Below are 14,275 nucleotides of genomic sequence, written 5' to 3'. Positions count from 1 at the left end.
AGGGGGAGGGAGGCATGGGGGAGGAGGGAGAGCCAATATCGCTAACAATAATCACAACGATGAAATCATCACTAATATTTCTTGAGTGCTACTGAAGACCAGGCGCTGCTCTAAGCACTTGTCAGGGGCTAACCCACCAAAGGATTCTGAGCAGGAGACGGACAGGCAGAGCATGGAGAGTGTGGACACCACGCTTGGCATCAGCGGCCGGACTCCTGTCACGCTGCTGCTTGGTCAGAACCCCAAGAGCCAGCAGAGAACGATTCTGGATCCCCAAGCACAAAAGCATCCTAAGGAGAAAAGCTCCTCAACAGTGACGGGCCACCCTCAGGATTGCCCGCACGTGGGAAAGAATGGTGTGGAAACGGTTTCTCTTTCTTCTTGGACTTTTTGAAAATTATGGAAGCAGAAAGCGATTTGGTGAATTTAGTAGCTTGGGACAAGTTTGTTTCTAACTAAGTCACAAAACAAGTCAGCAGACAATGTGTACCACCCCTGCCGTTTTTTGTTTTTGTTTTTTCCTGGAGAAAGAGGAATTTTGGCTTTTAGTGAAATGAGCTCAGAAAGGAACTGTCTGTCTCCCGAGGGATAGGGAAGGCACCGCACCTGTGCGAGAGGATGATCTTCTTCATGTTGTCGGCCATGAGGAAGTTGTAGAAGCGCCGGCACTGATCCCACTGCATGAAGGTTTCCTGGGCCCTGGAAGAACCACAAGTGACAGTGAGAGGGACTGCGTCCTGGAGAGGAGAGGATGGGGCTGGCGAGGGCAGGAGGCAGAGCTCTTGCTGCTGGAGAGCGCTGGCTCCCTACGCTGGAACGTGGGCTTGGATGCGTGGTCCTCAAACTACCTGTAGAGACACCAGAACAGCTGAACGTTGCTGAACATGAGGCCCCAGCCAGAAAGCTCTCTGGGGCCACAGGCTTTGTTGCTAACACTCCTGACCCCCTCCTTCCATCACCTTGGTCTTCTCTTCGTCACAGGACCTGCTTCAATTGTCATTTGAACATGTTCGCTACTCGGCTTCCTACCCTGCAAGCATGTTTTTCTGGCTTAATAATAGGAGTGTGTAAGGGCAGGGGGTGTGTGGAGAAAATAAGTGCACGGCAAAACCTGAAAACACTTATATGTGGAATCTAAAAAATACAACAAACTAGTGAATAAAACACAAAAGAAGCAGACTCACAGAATAAACTAGTGGTTATCAGTGGGGAGAGGGAAGTGGGGAGGGGCCGCGGGGGGAAGGGTTATTATGGGAGTGTATGAAATCATGTGTGTGAAACTTTTAAAAACGGTAAAGCACTATAGAATTTAAAGAATCATTCAATAACAGTTTAAAAAATGGGAAGGGAAAAAAAAACACCACTTGTTGCCATTTGTGAGGCAAAGGAAAATCATGTACTTTGAGCTTTCTTTTGATTAGCCTTAGCATATTCAAGGGGCAAGGAACGGAAGAGGTAGCGAGGCCATCAACCCCTTCTAGGCCCAGCTGCTGGGGCTGGTCCTGAGTCATTTTTCCTCTAGAGCTAGTGTGTGATTGGCACAGCAAGGCCTACCGACGTGTGGGGTCACCAGGCAGGCAACACCTCTGCTTCCAGATCAGGAGACCATGGGCTCAGAGACGTCAAGCGACCCGCCCTGGGTCACACTGGAACGGTCAGGTATGGCTGAGTCTATGCCAGGCCGGCCTGGCTCCAGCACGTGTGTTCCGCCACCCTCACCCTGTCCCTCCTCTACTCGCCTCTGTGGCCAGATTTCCTCGCCCACGTGTCAGGTGAACAAACACCGATGCTGTCATTCCCAGGCTGCAGCTCAGCTCTCCCCACTCCGTGCTTTCTTCCCTCGGGGGGGTGTGAACCCAGACACAGCTGCCATGGAGGCCACGCTAACCTTCATTTTGCAGATTTCTGAGTCTTGAGGCCTGATTCCACCCTGGGAATGAGTCTGGGTGTCACTATTCCCATATAGAATCCATTGGCCTCATCTCCCAGATGGCCAGAGAGGGGAGTCTTGAGAGAGGGTGGTACATAGGTATTTTTTTTAAAAATCCAGGGAGTTATAAAAGTAATTTCCCCAAAACTGCCACACTTCAATTTTGGAATAACAAACATTTCCTGTAACGTTGCAGTTAAAAAATTAGAGCTGGCAGGAACTTAAAAGTGAAAGGGTTTGTGGATTTAACGGCCTATGATGTGCTCATAAAACATGGGCTAAAGCTCACAGTGAAGACTAACACTGCCTTCAAAGGTCAAAAGGTCATTCTATAAATGCACGAGTTTTTTGTGGGGGGCTTCCCGAACACTGTAGGAGCAGAAAGGAGGGGCCGGATCACCATGGGCAGGACCCCAGCTAAGGCAGGACTGTGGACACTTGCCTCTTGGTCTGAGGGAGGAGGGGGGGTCACCCAATCTGTGACCCACAGCCTCCTGCCAGCGCAGGTCTCCCTCCTCTGACCTTGGACCCAAGCTGTTCCTTCTTCAGAAAGCCTATGGTCTCAAAATCCCAGCTTTCTCCTGCCCTCATCTTTTTCTCCCTTTGCTGACCTTCTAACTGCTTTTGTTAGTATCTCCTTCATATTAGAGGGACTGCGGAGGTAGGGAAGGGAGGGGGCACTGACCATAAATTTAAGCTATGAGAAGATGCTCCAGCGCTGCAGATTCCTTGACTGAATCACCCCAGAGGTGCCACTCACTGAAAGGCTCTGGGAATACACGGGGGCCCCGGGCTCAAGGAGGGACTGGGGTAAGGCTGCTGGGACCAATGTTCTACCCAGTCAACGCTGGCCAACACTGATGCCTCATATCTTCGGCTGACCACTCAGTATATTTAAGGGATGTCTTTCACCACCTCTGAATGTAAAATTAAGGGACTGAAACTTAATTTTATAGTAGTTTTAAGAAAACATAATCAAGACCAATGTATTATAAAAAACATTCATTTCATATATCTAAAAAAAGACCTGATTTCTTCAATACCACCACCACCAACAAACTGAAAAGAAATAAAAGAGAGGGGGATCCTACAGACTAAAAGCAACTGAAGAGACAAATCAATAAATGCAATGTGTGGACATTATGGGGATCCCAATTCAAACAAACCGACTGTTAAAAAAACTTCCATGAGACAATCAAGGAAATCTGAACACTGACTGGAAATGGGATGATATTAGGAATTATTAATTTTTTGGTGTGACAATGGTATCGTGGTTATGTTTAAGAAAAAGTCCTTAGAGTCTTTTAGTGCTACTTAGTGAATTATTTACAAATGATATGACATAATGTCTGGGATTTGCTTGAAAATAATCCAGTTTACAGGGGAGTGGTACGTGGATGAGGTGCAGAGGAAACAAGAGTGGCCGAGAGTTAAGCATGGTTGAAGCTGGTGGTGGGTACACGGGGGTTCAATATCCTACTGCTTTTATTTTGCATGTGTCTAAAATGTTCCATAACAATGAAGAAGAAGGAGGAGGAGAAGAAAGATAGAAAATAGAAAATCTTTTTGGATTATGAGCTACTGAAAACTATTTACCCTGCTGAGGAAAGTCAAAGGTCAAAGTCAGTTTTAACTGTTAACCCTGAGCCTCAACAACCACTTTCAGGGATGGCAAAAGTCCAGCAGGTGGTCTGGAACAGTTATATACATGGCCCATCAAGAACCTCACCCATGCAGCTCCCACTGAAGCCAAACTCCAATTTATCTGTCATGTTTTTGCAGGGAGAGGAAGCAGGAGGCAGAACCAGGCTAGAGGGGCAAACGAGCCCAGGGCTTGGGGTTGATGATGGGATGAAGGTCTAACAAGATGTCCAGGCCACCTGGCTGGCAAGAGTTAGAGCAGAGACTTGAACTAGGGCCCATCTGACCCCACTGGGTAGTTCACCAAACTCTGCAGAAGCCACTTCACCTCTCCAAGCCTCAGTTTCCTTATCTGTCAAATCAGGAGGTTGAACTAGAGAAGCAGTTTTCACACCCAGATTGCTCTGTGGCTGAGGTAGGTAGACAGTTCTATCACAGGTCTGACAGAGGCCACCCTGGGGGCCTTGGTGTTGCTTTCATTGCTTCTGTTAATGGTGGATGGACTTCTGCAGACAGGGGTGGATGTTGCGAGTGGGGAGCCGGCCAACCGGTGGTGTTAAGAATGGGTCTGAATTCTGGCCTCGGCTGAAGAGACCTGAGGGATGGGCAGGCTCCTGGGCATGAACCTCATGAGGATGAAGAGAACGTCTGCCTGCAAACCAGATGACTCAGTCAAGAAGGTTTAAAGAGAATGGTGGTGGTGGTAGGGGAAGAACACTCAGATGAGACTATAACATAGGGTACCATGGCGGACAGACTTCAGGTATGACAGGGTGATAAGCAGAGTGGTGTCATGAGAACAAACGGGAAAGAACGGGGAGAGAGAGATGACATTTATAGCCTCAGATACCGGTATGCCAATGGGAAGAGCACGCACAGGTGAACTCAACTCGGCAGAGTCATAAGATATGAGAGGTATCAGTGAGACTTGCTGAGATGAGAGCAGGATTGGAAGGAACCCTGCGATGGACACTGTGTAGCTATTCAAAATAAGGTAGAGAAGGAGAAGCAGAAAAGTGCTATATGACAAGAAAACACAGACCAAGGTGGAAAAACATGTGGGGAATGTTTGGCTGAGATCTGCCATGTCAGATGGAAGAAATGAATTTTCATTTTTTGATGCTAAATGGGCACCAAAACCAGGGGACTTCAGCTCTCTAGACACTGAAAGAATCCCTTACATGGCCACACAGCAGAATATCCAAGTTCTTGACTTGCCTCTAAACAGCTATGTTCTCCAGAAGAGAGAAGGGATGGCAGGAAGTGCTCCCAGGCTGAGCCAGATACTGGCCCACCAGGAGAAACTGGCTGAGGACACAGCAGAGATGTGTGGAACCTGGGAGAACGCAGCTAGGTCATAATTACAGGGAGGAAAGCCTTTGTATAATCCAAAGTGAACCCTTGTTGGAAGGAAGGCAGGTTTCATAGATTTCAGAAAGACGAGATGACTCCAAAAGGGATGATGCCCCCTGAGAGTTGCAAAGCCCTTAAAAATTATTCTGTCATTGAGATGGCAAATGGGAAAAGACAGTACCCCAAAACACTAGTAAGGCTTCACTGGGAGTCTTATTCCAGAATGACATGTATGGATTTTTAAAGAACTTTATCCATCCATCTACCTATCTATTATGAAAACCAATAAAGTTCTTTTAAAATGCTGTTATTTCTAATCAATGTAACATTAATGAGATATTATCTGTACTGGTTTCCCAGCCATCTGCTGGTGAGAGATTTCTCTCTTCAGGGTTAAAAGAATTTTAAAAGGTGCTGTGGAAGGAGATGGATATTTTCTTTTCTTTTCTTTTTTTTTGGCTGTGATGCATGGCTTGCGGGATCTTAGTTCCCTGAGACCAGGGATCAAACCCGAGTCCCCTGCAATGGACGCGTGGAGTCCAGGAGATGGATTTTTAAATCACTTAGAAGAGGGTCCCAACAAAACAGGGGTCTGTAATTATGTTCAGAACAATCAGTTAGGCAAGGAAGAGCTGAGACAACTGCTTTATGCTCCTGGGGTACTGCTCAGAGAAAGCTCAACTTTTCCAACTCATACTTTGCAAAATGAATGGACAAAGCATCCATTAAAAGGAATTAAAGTTGGAAGAGAATGAACTGGGGGAAGAATGCATCTAACACCCAAAGAAATTCAAATCTCCTAGCGCATATAAATTTCATCTCAGAGTGCTGGGAGACTGTGAGAACACCACACAGCTTTCCTGTGGTCTTTGAGAAAATATGGAGGATGAGAATGAGAGACAGGTTCTATATGTCTGGGATGGGCAAGCATGACTCTCACATTCCAAAAAGGGGCACCACAAATTAAGATTGGTGAGGAATTTCTTAAATATATCCCAGGCAATATTAAAAAACACCTTGAAAGTAATATGCCAATGAAACCTTGAAGTACATTAAGTATTTTCCCAGAATGTTACCACACCAATATAACCAATGTTTTTATTTGCGAAGGGAGGGGGTTCCCCTCCAGGCTTTGCCAATATGCAATCATTAAAATTTTTTTTTTAAATTGTGGCAAAAAACACATATTATAAATTTTACCATCTTAACCCTTTTTAAGTGCATAGTTGAGAAATCTTAAGTATATTCACACTGTTATATAACAGATCTCCAGAACTTTTTCATCTTGCAAAGCTGAAACGCTATACCCAGTTAAATGACAACTCCCCATTTCTCTCTCCCTACAATCATAGTTTTACATAGTTACCTTCCTTCCTACGTTTAATATACACAGTCTGCCATTTTATATATTTTCTTAATTTTAAAAAATACAAGCAGCCTTGTTTTCTACTGAATGGGTATATCATAGCTTACAACTATTCCTCATGCTAGACATGTGGGTTATTTCTAACTTGGCCCTACAAGAGAGTCATGCTGCAGTGGGGCAAAACCAGGACGAGCCTTGAACAGTGTGGCCTCTGGGAGGAAGATGGTGGCACCTCTGGGCCCAAGACACCCAGCAGAATGTTCCAGGCTGGCAGCTGGTTGCCCTTCAGGGGCAGGACTGACCTGTGGAGAGGTCGTTACCTCCAGCTAGTTCAGCTTGAGACTGCAAGCAAAAGAAAAGCTCTCTGTACCCTACTAGGGACTGGGCCCAGAACTCTTCACACCTGCCTGGCTGGGCTTTGTGGCAGGACGGGGCAGGGAGCCCAGACAAGGGTAGGGATGGCCACCCACCAACACCCTTTCTTCCTTATCAGAATATTTCCCCTTAGGATGCACTTTTACAGGAATGGGATTAATGGGTCAAAGGGCATATCATACACCCTCATTTTTCTGATTACAAAAATTAACAATGAACAATAAACAAAAATCCCCAAGGACAAAACATTTGGTTAGCTTCACAACCCAGTGGTGGCAAAGTTAAGCTGTTTCTTAAGGTTGGAATTCTGTCCATGGAGTTTTGTCTAAACTCAGCAGATTTTCCTCCTTTGCTTGGCTCTGTTAAAAAAACTACTGAGTATTAAAATTATTTTACAGCTCAACTATGAACACAGGTTTGATGAAGGTACAGCTCTATAGAGGGACTTTATGAACGAGAATGCTTGCTTTTGTCATAAACTCATCCGTAGTCTGGAGTTTGCCCATTTGCAAAAGAGAGAATATATGCACAATTTGGCAGGAAAAGGGGGGCCTGGCTCTTCCTTGTGACAGGAAGGCCCTGCTAAAAATGCTGGGACGTTAAAGTGGCTACGAGTTAGTGGTGCTCATGCACTCACTTAGCCAGAAACATACTGCATTTAGGGAGATCTTATGGTTCCTCCACTGCCCTGTAAGGGGCCTCTGACCCCACCTCACCTCCTTCCAAAAATCCCTCCCCACTGACTCCCCACTTGACTGAGGACTTCCTTGGCACCCATATGCCTAGCGTGTCACCATTAGTGACACTTATTTGTAGGTTTGCTGCTGTGTAAACATCATTCTACTGTCATTAAGCAGATACAGACTATCTCTTACACCCAAACTGCAACAGAATGCTTGTATTTAATCACATTATTATTGGCGGATTCTTCAATGCAAGATTGTTGAGGGCTTCCTCAGCAATTACGACTTGATTTTACCTGAAATGAGACCACAAGAGCTTCCCTTCCCTTTTCTTTAAGCTCCACAAGGGTGGGGGAATTTGTTGGCCTTGTTCACGGTTGTGTCCTATTACCTAGAAGGGTGTCTTGCTGAATGAATCAAAGAATCAATGAATGAATTAATCGCGGGTAATCTTTCGGCATCACTACTTCTCCCTCTTGCACTTCTGTCTGGTTGCTAGTCACAGGATGAATTTATAATCAAGGTCTTCATGATAGCTTCAAATGATTAATTAAACCAGAGAGTTAGGCTGAGTCTGACCACACACATTTCCAGGGCTAGTTAGTTGGCTGCTGTTTATCCTGAGGCAACATGCTAAGTCAGCTGGATACCATGTAGTTTTGGGACATCTGTTTCCCTCCTTCACTGGTTCAGCACCTCATCAAAGGTGAGCTAGTTCAGCAGCAGCTAGACTGCTCTAACTACAGCAAGCAGGCGCTGGCTTCTGAGCCTAGAACTGGCTCTGACTAGTGGGGAGGTGCGCTATGGGGACGAGAAGCCAGAGGGAGGGGATGGATCACTGACAAGCGGTTGTGTAGACTCAACGAGGAGGGATTTACCGGAAGCATGAACTCCTGTGTGGCCCCTGCAGAGGCAGACGAGCCCTCCCCGCTCCACCTTGGCATATAGGAAGCATGGCTGCCATCATCCCAGTGCTGAAAAGGCTCATTGCCCTCAAGCCTTGGCAGGAAAAAAAAGGTTATGCTGGTTTAAAGTAAGCCACCGTCATTTAGCAAGTCGGTCTCATTAAACTGTTGGGGGGACCTGAACTCATTAAAATGTTGGGGGTACACATAGGGCGATGGTGTCTCCTTGACCTGCTGCCAGTTTCTGTGTGTAGGGCCACAGGATCTTAGCCTTAGCATTAGTTCTCTGTGCTCCAGAGGATAAAGTTGCCTGTTTCTCTCCTCTTTGCAGGAGGCTGATGTGACAATGATTATGAGTATCAAGATCTTTGAGGTCTCAAAGAGAAGTGGCGTAGACCACGCCTGCAAAATGTTTAGCACCTCACAGATGTTGGTCAGTTTCCTAGCTTAAACCTTTGCCTTAGTTTGAACACCGTGGATCGGCAAACGTGTGAGTCGTGTGCTTGGCCAGCAGCAGATGGCGCTGTTGCAGCAAAATGAAATCAGGCTGTTACTGAAGAGTCTGCGCGTTGAAAAAAAAATGAAAACAAACTTGTCCTACATCCTCCTGCTTGTCAAATCCAGGGCTCTCTGAACACAAAGTCAGTGTTCACAGTAGTTTAACAGCACTTGGTTTAGGAGGGGACTTCAGCGATTCTGATTTTTACAGATGCTAGAAGCCTTGCCAAAAACTGGACCACTTGTCAGGTGACAAGGGCCTCCTGCCAGGCCCTGCTCCCTCGGATCCTGTGGCGGGCCCTTTGCTCATTACTCTAATATTCCAGTCACTGGGCAGGATGGGACTTCGGTTAACTCTGGTTACATAATGGCTACGAATTGGGAGTTGAATATTTTTAGCCAAGCCAAAATAAAGGAACATGTCCTGGCTCACCAGAGTGTAGAAAGGAGTGAAGGGGAGGATTCTCATCAGGAGGACGAGGGGACTAACCTAGTCCTGCAATATTAGAGCTGGAGAGACCGCTGAGGTCCCCAGGCCCAATGACTGCTAAACGTGGCTAAATCTCAGGAGTCACCTGTGAAATGTGTCCAAACGCAGATTCCCGGCCCTGTGCCGCAGACGAATGAATCAGGATCTCCAGGGCTGGGGCCCGAGAAAATGAGTTTATTTCTAACATGATCCTCCAAGTGATTCTTAATGAAGTGAGGCAGTCGCTAGTTCGCTAGATTACTCTTTGTCATCCACTGATCTAGTCCACTTCTCATTTTACAATGAATAATGATGATAATTAACAGTTACTGACTTAACTTTCTACATGCCTGGCACTGTTGCAAGTAGTTCATGCCCATTAACTCATTTGACCCTCACAATGGCGCCATGGGGTAGGTACCATTTATTATTACCATCATCTCCATATTGCAGGTGAGGACAACTGGAATCTAGGCCCTGGTGCTGGAACTCAGGAAAGGTTCCAGCAGGGATGTCTTTCATGTCTATTTTTGGATACATTTAAATTCTCCATTTTGGCCAGCTTTAAGGCTCAGGCAGAGGCTGAATTCTGAGTCTGCATTTGCCCTTTGGATGTGTTGACTTCACATTCCAGTAACAGATATTTTTAGAAATAACGTAGCCCCTTATCCATTAGAAAATGACAAGATAGGTTTAAACTACACCACGAGAGATATAAGTGAGGCAAAAAGGAAGGATTCATTTATTAACTATAAGGACTCTTTGGCATTAGACTGGATCAATCAGGAAGTTTTTTGTTTGTTTGTTTTTACTTTTTTGTGTGATTTTGGATTTCAGGAGTTCTTTAATAACTGGTCATACCCATTGGTAATACAAAAGACATTATCGTGAGCAGTGAGTACAGGAAAAAATATGAATGCATTTAAAGAGTCTGGAAAGATGTGTGTGTGAGTGTGGTGTGTATGAGTGTGTGTGTGTGTGTGTGTGTGTGTGTGTGTGTGTGGTGACTCTGGAGTGATCTAGGACGACACTGATCTGGTGGGGGGGTCAGAGCAGACGATAATGCCCTCCTAGGACTCCTCCTTCGGGGTTCTGTTGTCGGGAGACTAAGAGGAGAGGTAAACCTTTACCCAGTAGGTCATCTCTTGTGTGTGATTCTGGGATGCCTGAGAGAGATGACTATTTGACAGTGAGGGCATGGATTAAATGGTTTCTAAAGACCCCTTCCAGATGCCACCTGAGACTCAACTCTTTGGTAGACAGGAGGATTCTGGGGTCATAAGGCCCAGTTCTCAGACCCTGGTTCACCAAGTCTCCTCTGTTTTCATAAACCCACAGTTCTACAAAACTCCTGGAGCATGAACAGAGTTAAGTCATCTCACAGAGACTCCAAAGGGGAACAGCCGCTATTAAGGGGGGCTTTGGCTTATTCAATTACAGATCTGATCCCAAAATAGAGCTGCATATCCCAGGCTTAAGGGGTCTGATAGGACAAATCCAGTGTATGATGTGGAAGCAAAACAGGGTGAATCCAAGACCCAGAAACTTCTGCTCAGTCTGCCCCAGCATTTCCCCTGCTCTTCATGAGCCAATGTCTGGTGCACTGGGGCATCTCAATAAACGAGTGCTAACTGGAGGACCAACGGCAGAAAGAAGTGGGAGCATGTGGCCGGGATCACTCACCTCAGTGCACTGTAGCCCTGGCACACGCTGACGCAGCACAGAACCTTTTCTTGGTTGGCCTGGGTCTCTCCCAAGTATTTACACACGATGTTACCACCCAGGCTAAAGCCCACGACCACCAGCTGGGTCAGGGGATATGTCTTCTTGATGTAGTTTACCATGGCTCCAAATTCCCAGGTGCAGCCTATGGGCAGAGAGGTAAGATGACTTGGTCATTTCGGGTGCAACAAAGATTGGAGAAAATGTGAGCTGGAAGGTTACTAAGTGGGTGTTAAGACTCTAATAGAGAGAGAGAGAGAAATATATATGTACGCAGCCAGCCCTCTGTATCTGCTGGTTCTGCATCCATGGATTCAACCAAATACAGATTGAAAATATTCAGAAAAAAAATCCCAGAAAGTTCCAAAAAAGCAAAACTTGAATTTGCCATGCACCAGCAACTATCTACATAGCATTTACATTGTATTAGGTATTATAAGTAATCTAGAGATGTTTAAAAGTATACAGGAGGATGTGCATAGGTTATACGCAAATATGCCATTTTATATATGGGACCTGAGCATCTGTGGATCTTGGTATCTGTGTGGACCCTGCAACCAGTCCCCTGAGGATACTGAGGGACGACTGTATAGGAGTGTGTGTGTGTATGTGAGTGTGTGTGTGTGTGTGTGTGTGTGTAGAGAGAGACACATACATTCAGCCAGACAGGCAGACTTCTCTTTGGCTGCCTGCAGCGAAGTTCCCAGATGCCCCTCAGTATTAGAGGAAACATGGCATTAGTAGTGCCCATGAAGGAAGGGACCATGTATCAAATGCTTGTACAATGCTCCTTTAAAGATGGGTTGTGAGAAACCTATCTGGATACTCATGGAAATTAAAACAGATATTCAGGGTGTGCATGAGCACCTGTGTTTGCACACACAGGTAAACAAAAGCAAGAGCAATACTCTTTGGGATTAGCTTCTTAGGCTACAAAATAGGATGTTACACCCACATGTACAATGATTCATGGTGTCAAGAAAAGTACCAAGTGGATGTTATTTACAGGACTGCCTTGTCAATGTGGGGAAGGGAAGGAGAGACAAACTTCAGTCCAGAGGGACGGCCAAGATGTGTTGTGGGATTAGGATAAAATGTTCTTGGTGACGTAGGGACAGGTGCCGTGGGAGACAGACCCATTCAGAAACATACAGAGGAGACTTCTGAACGGAGAGGGTGTTTGGGCCCAGTCTGCCCAGGAGGGATGATGTCTACTGGTGTCCCCTTGGGAAGCTGGTGAAGTCATGTTATGTTTCCGCAGCTTTGCGAAGAGGAGGAGGTTAGTGGCCATACAAATGAAGGGGTTCATCACATCCTTCTAAGGCCCAGCCCCAGACTCAGCAAAGAGACAACTTAAAAGAAAACCTAACAGGGAAAGTGAGGGACTTTGCCAAGAGGCATGTACGAGACAGACCAGCATGAAGACAGTATGGATTTTGTTCGTTGAAAAAAAAAATGAAAACAGACTTCTTCCACATCTTCCTGCTTATCAAAGCCAGCTCAGAGGGCTGGACATTCCTAAGAGAGTTGGATGGCTCCTCTCCTAACCCACAAACCCTGAGGGACACGACCTTCTGAGCCGGGACAAGCTCCCCCTTGGATCTGTCTTCCTCTTAACAGTGGAAGGCCAGCACAACCTCATGCAGGAGTTCTCAGCCCACAGGGTACCTAGAATCACCTGGAGAGGGTGTTAGAAACAGGCATTCCTGGGCTTCACCCCTAAAGAAGCTTATTCAGTAAGATGGTGGCCAGGCCCAGGAATCTGCATTAAATGTTTTTTTCTTTGAGTTGGTTATTCATGCACATGGCACAAAATTCAAATGACATAAAAGATGCGGTAAAAGGTACTTTCCTACACTCTTTTAAAAAATACCAATGGCAGCACACATATTGCTTAGCGCTGTTGTTGTTTTTTTTAACAATATGTTTCGGAAGCCATTGTGTAACAATACACATAAAGCTGCCTTCTTTTTTTTATTTTTAATGAGGTATAACATACACCCAGGAAAGTGCACAGTCGATGAATCTATGCATTTACACCCATACAACCACTGTGCAGATCAAGACGGAAAATATTCCCGACACTCCTAGAGGCCCCCTCGCGCTTCTTTCCAGACAAGATCCCCCAGACTTTGACTAATGATCACAATTTGAAAGTGTTCGGAGCTCCTGAGGCTTGGAAGGTGGCAAAAGATGCTTATGACTAGGGGAAAAACTGGGGGCCAAGAGCTGCTCCCTCCCAACATGGAAAGACCCAGGCGTCACCCTGAAAAAGAAGTACGTCTCTCTCTCCGTTGAGATATAAGAGATCAAGCCTCCTATTTTTCTCCCTCCTGCACCCAGCAGAGGCTGGGGCACCTTGCAGCCCTTCAATAAATAGCTGATGAATTGAGCGCATTCTGAAGGCCTCCGATGGGTCCTGGTGACAGCCTCCTGGAGCAACAAAAAGCTGGTCCAGAGGGAACCCTGATTCTTAACTTAGGAATTTGAAACGTCAGACTTTTGTCCCCACCTAGGTCATTTATTCAAGTTTCTCTTTTTAAAAAGGTAGCAATAGAAGGAATGTTATATCTCTAGGAAACGCTAGGTTTAAAATGGGGAGATGTGATGTAAAAGAGGGGGGAGTCTTCAGACACACTCAGCTGATATCACGGCTGCTCAGGCATGCAACAAATAAAGAATTCAGAAATCCTGTTAGAGATATTTGTTCACCTCTCTTAGGCCATAAGAGGCCTTAAAAACACAGCCTTAATGAGGCAGTCTGGCCCCATGGTTGAGTGAAAGAGCTCTGTGGTCACACTGTTTAGGGTAGGCCCCTTTAGTGGCCCCCAATGCTCTCAACTTCCCAATGATGACAAGCAAATCCTGGGGTACAAGGAAAATCTATACCTCTGGGCTCCCTGCTGGAGGCTCAGAGTCCACAGATACAGCATGGGGTCTGTGGCAATGGGTACTTTTAACAAATACTCCAAATGATTTTTATCCTGAGGGAACTTTGGAAAATACCTTGGGCAAGTTACCAAACCATTCTGGGTCTGTTTCTGCATCTGTAAAATGGAGGTAATAATGGTGAATACCTTACAGAGTTGGTTGCAGGACTGAGTAAAGTGATATAGGTAAAAGACTTAGACCAGGGCATAGTAAGTATTCAATGTTAACTATTATTATAACTGTTACTTCTCTTCTCTTTTAAAAATATTATTTAAGTACACCCATGTTCATAGCAGCTTTATTCACAACAGCCAAAAGGTGGAAGCAACCCAAGTGTCCATCAACAGATGAATGGATAAACCAAATGTGGTACATGTATACAATGGAATATTATTCAGTCTT

The 14,275-nt window shown here is 45.6% G+C and overlaps 1 protein-coding gene across 5 annotated transcripts in view; it reads right to left on the bottom strand.

Annotated features, from left to right (window-relative positions):
• Window positions 1-14,275, bottom strand: part of ABHD2 (abhydrolase domain containing 2, acylglycerol lipase) — a 107,329-nt gene that overhangs the window by 14,260 nt on the left and 78,794 nt on the right. For all 5 annotated transcript variants that reach the window (XM_082385947.1, XM_082385951.1, XM_082385949.1 and 2 more), the window contains 2 exons: window positions 10,904-11,087; window positions 607-699 (listed from right to left, as the gene is read on the bottom strand). In XM_082385947.1, the coding sequence (XP_082242073.1) occupies window positions 607-699; window positions 10,904-11,087 (277 nt within the window). The remainder of the gene's footprint in view (window positions 1-606; window positions 700-10,903; window positions 11,088-14,275) is intronic.

The sequence above is a fragment of the Balaenoptera borealis genome (genome assembly GCF_965194805.1).
Source record: "Balaenoptera borealis genome assembly, chromosome: 3".
NCBI lineage: Eukaryota > Metazoa > Chordata > Mammalia > Artiodactyla > Balaenopteridae > Balaenoptera > Balaenoptera borealis.
This window is presented reverse-complemented; position numbering and strand designations above follow the sequence as displayed.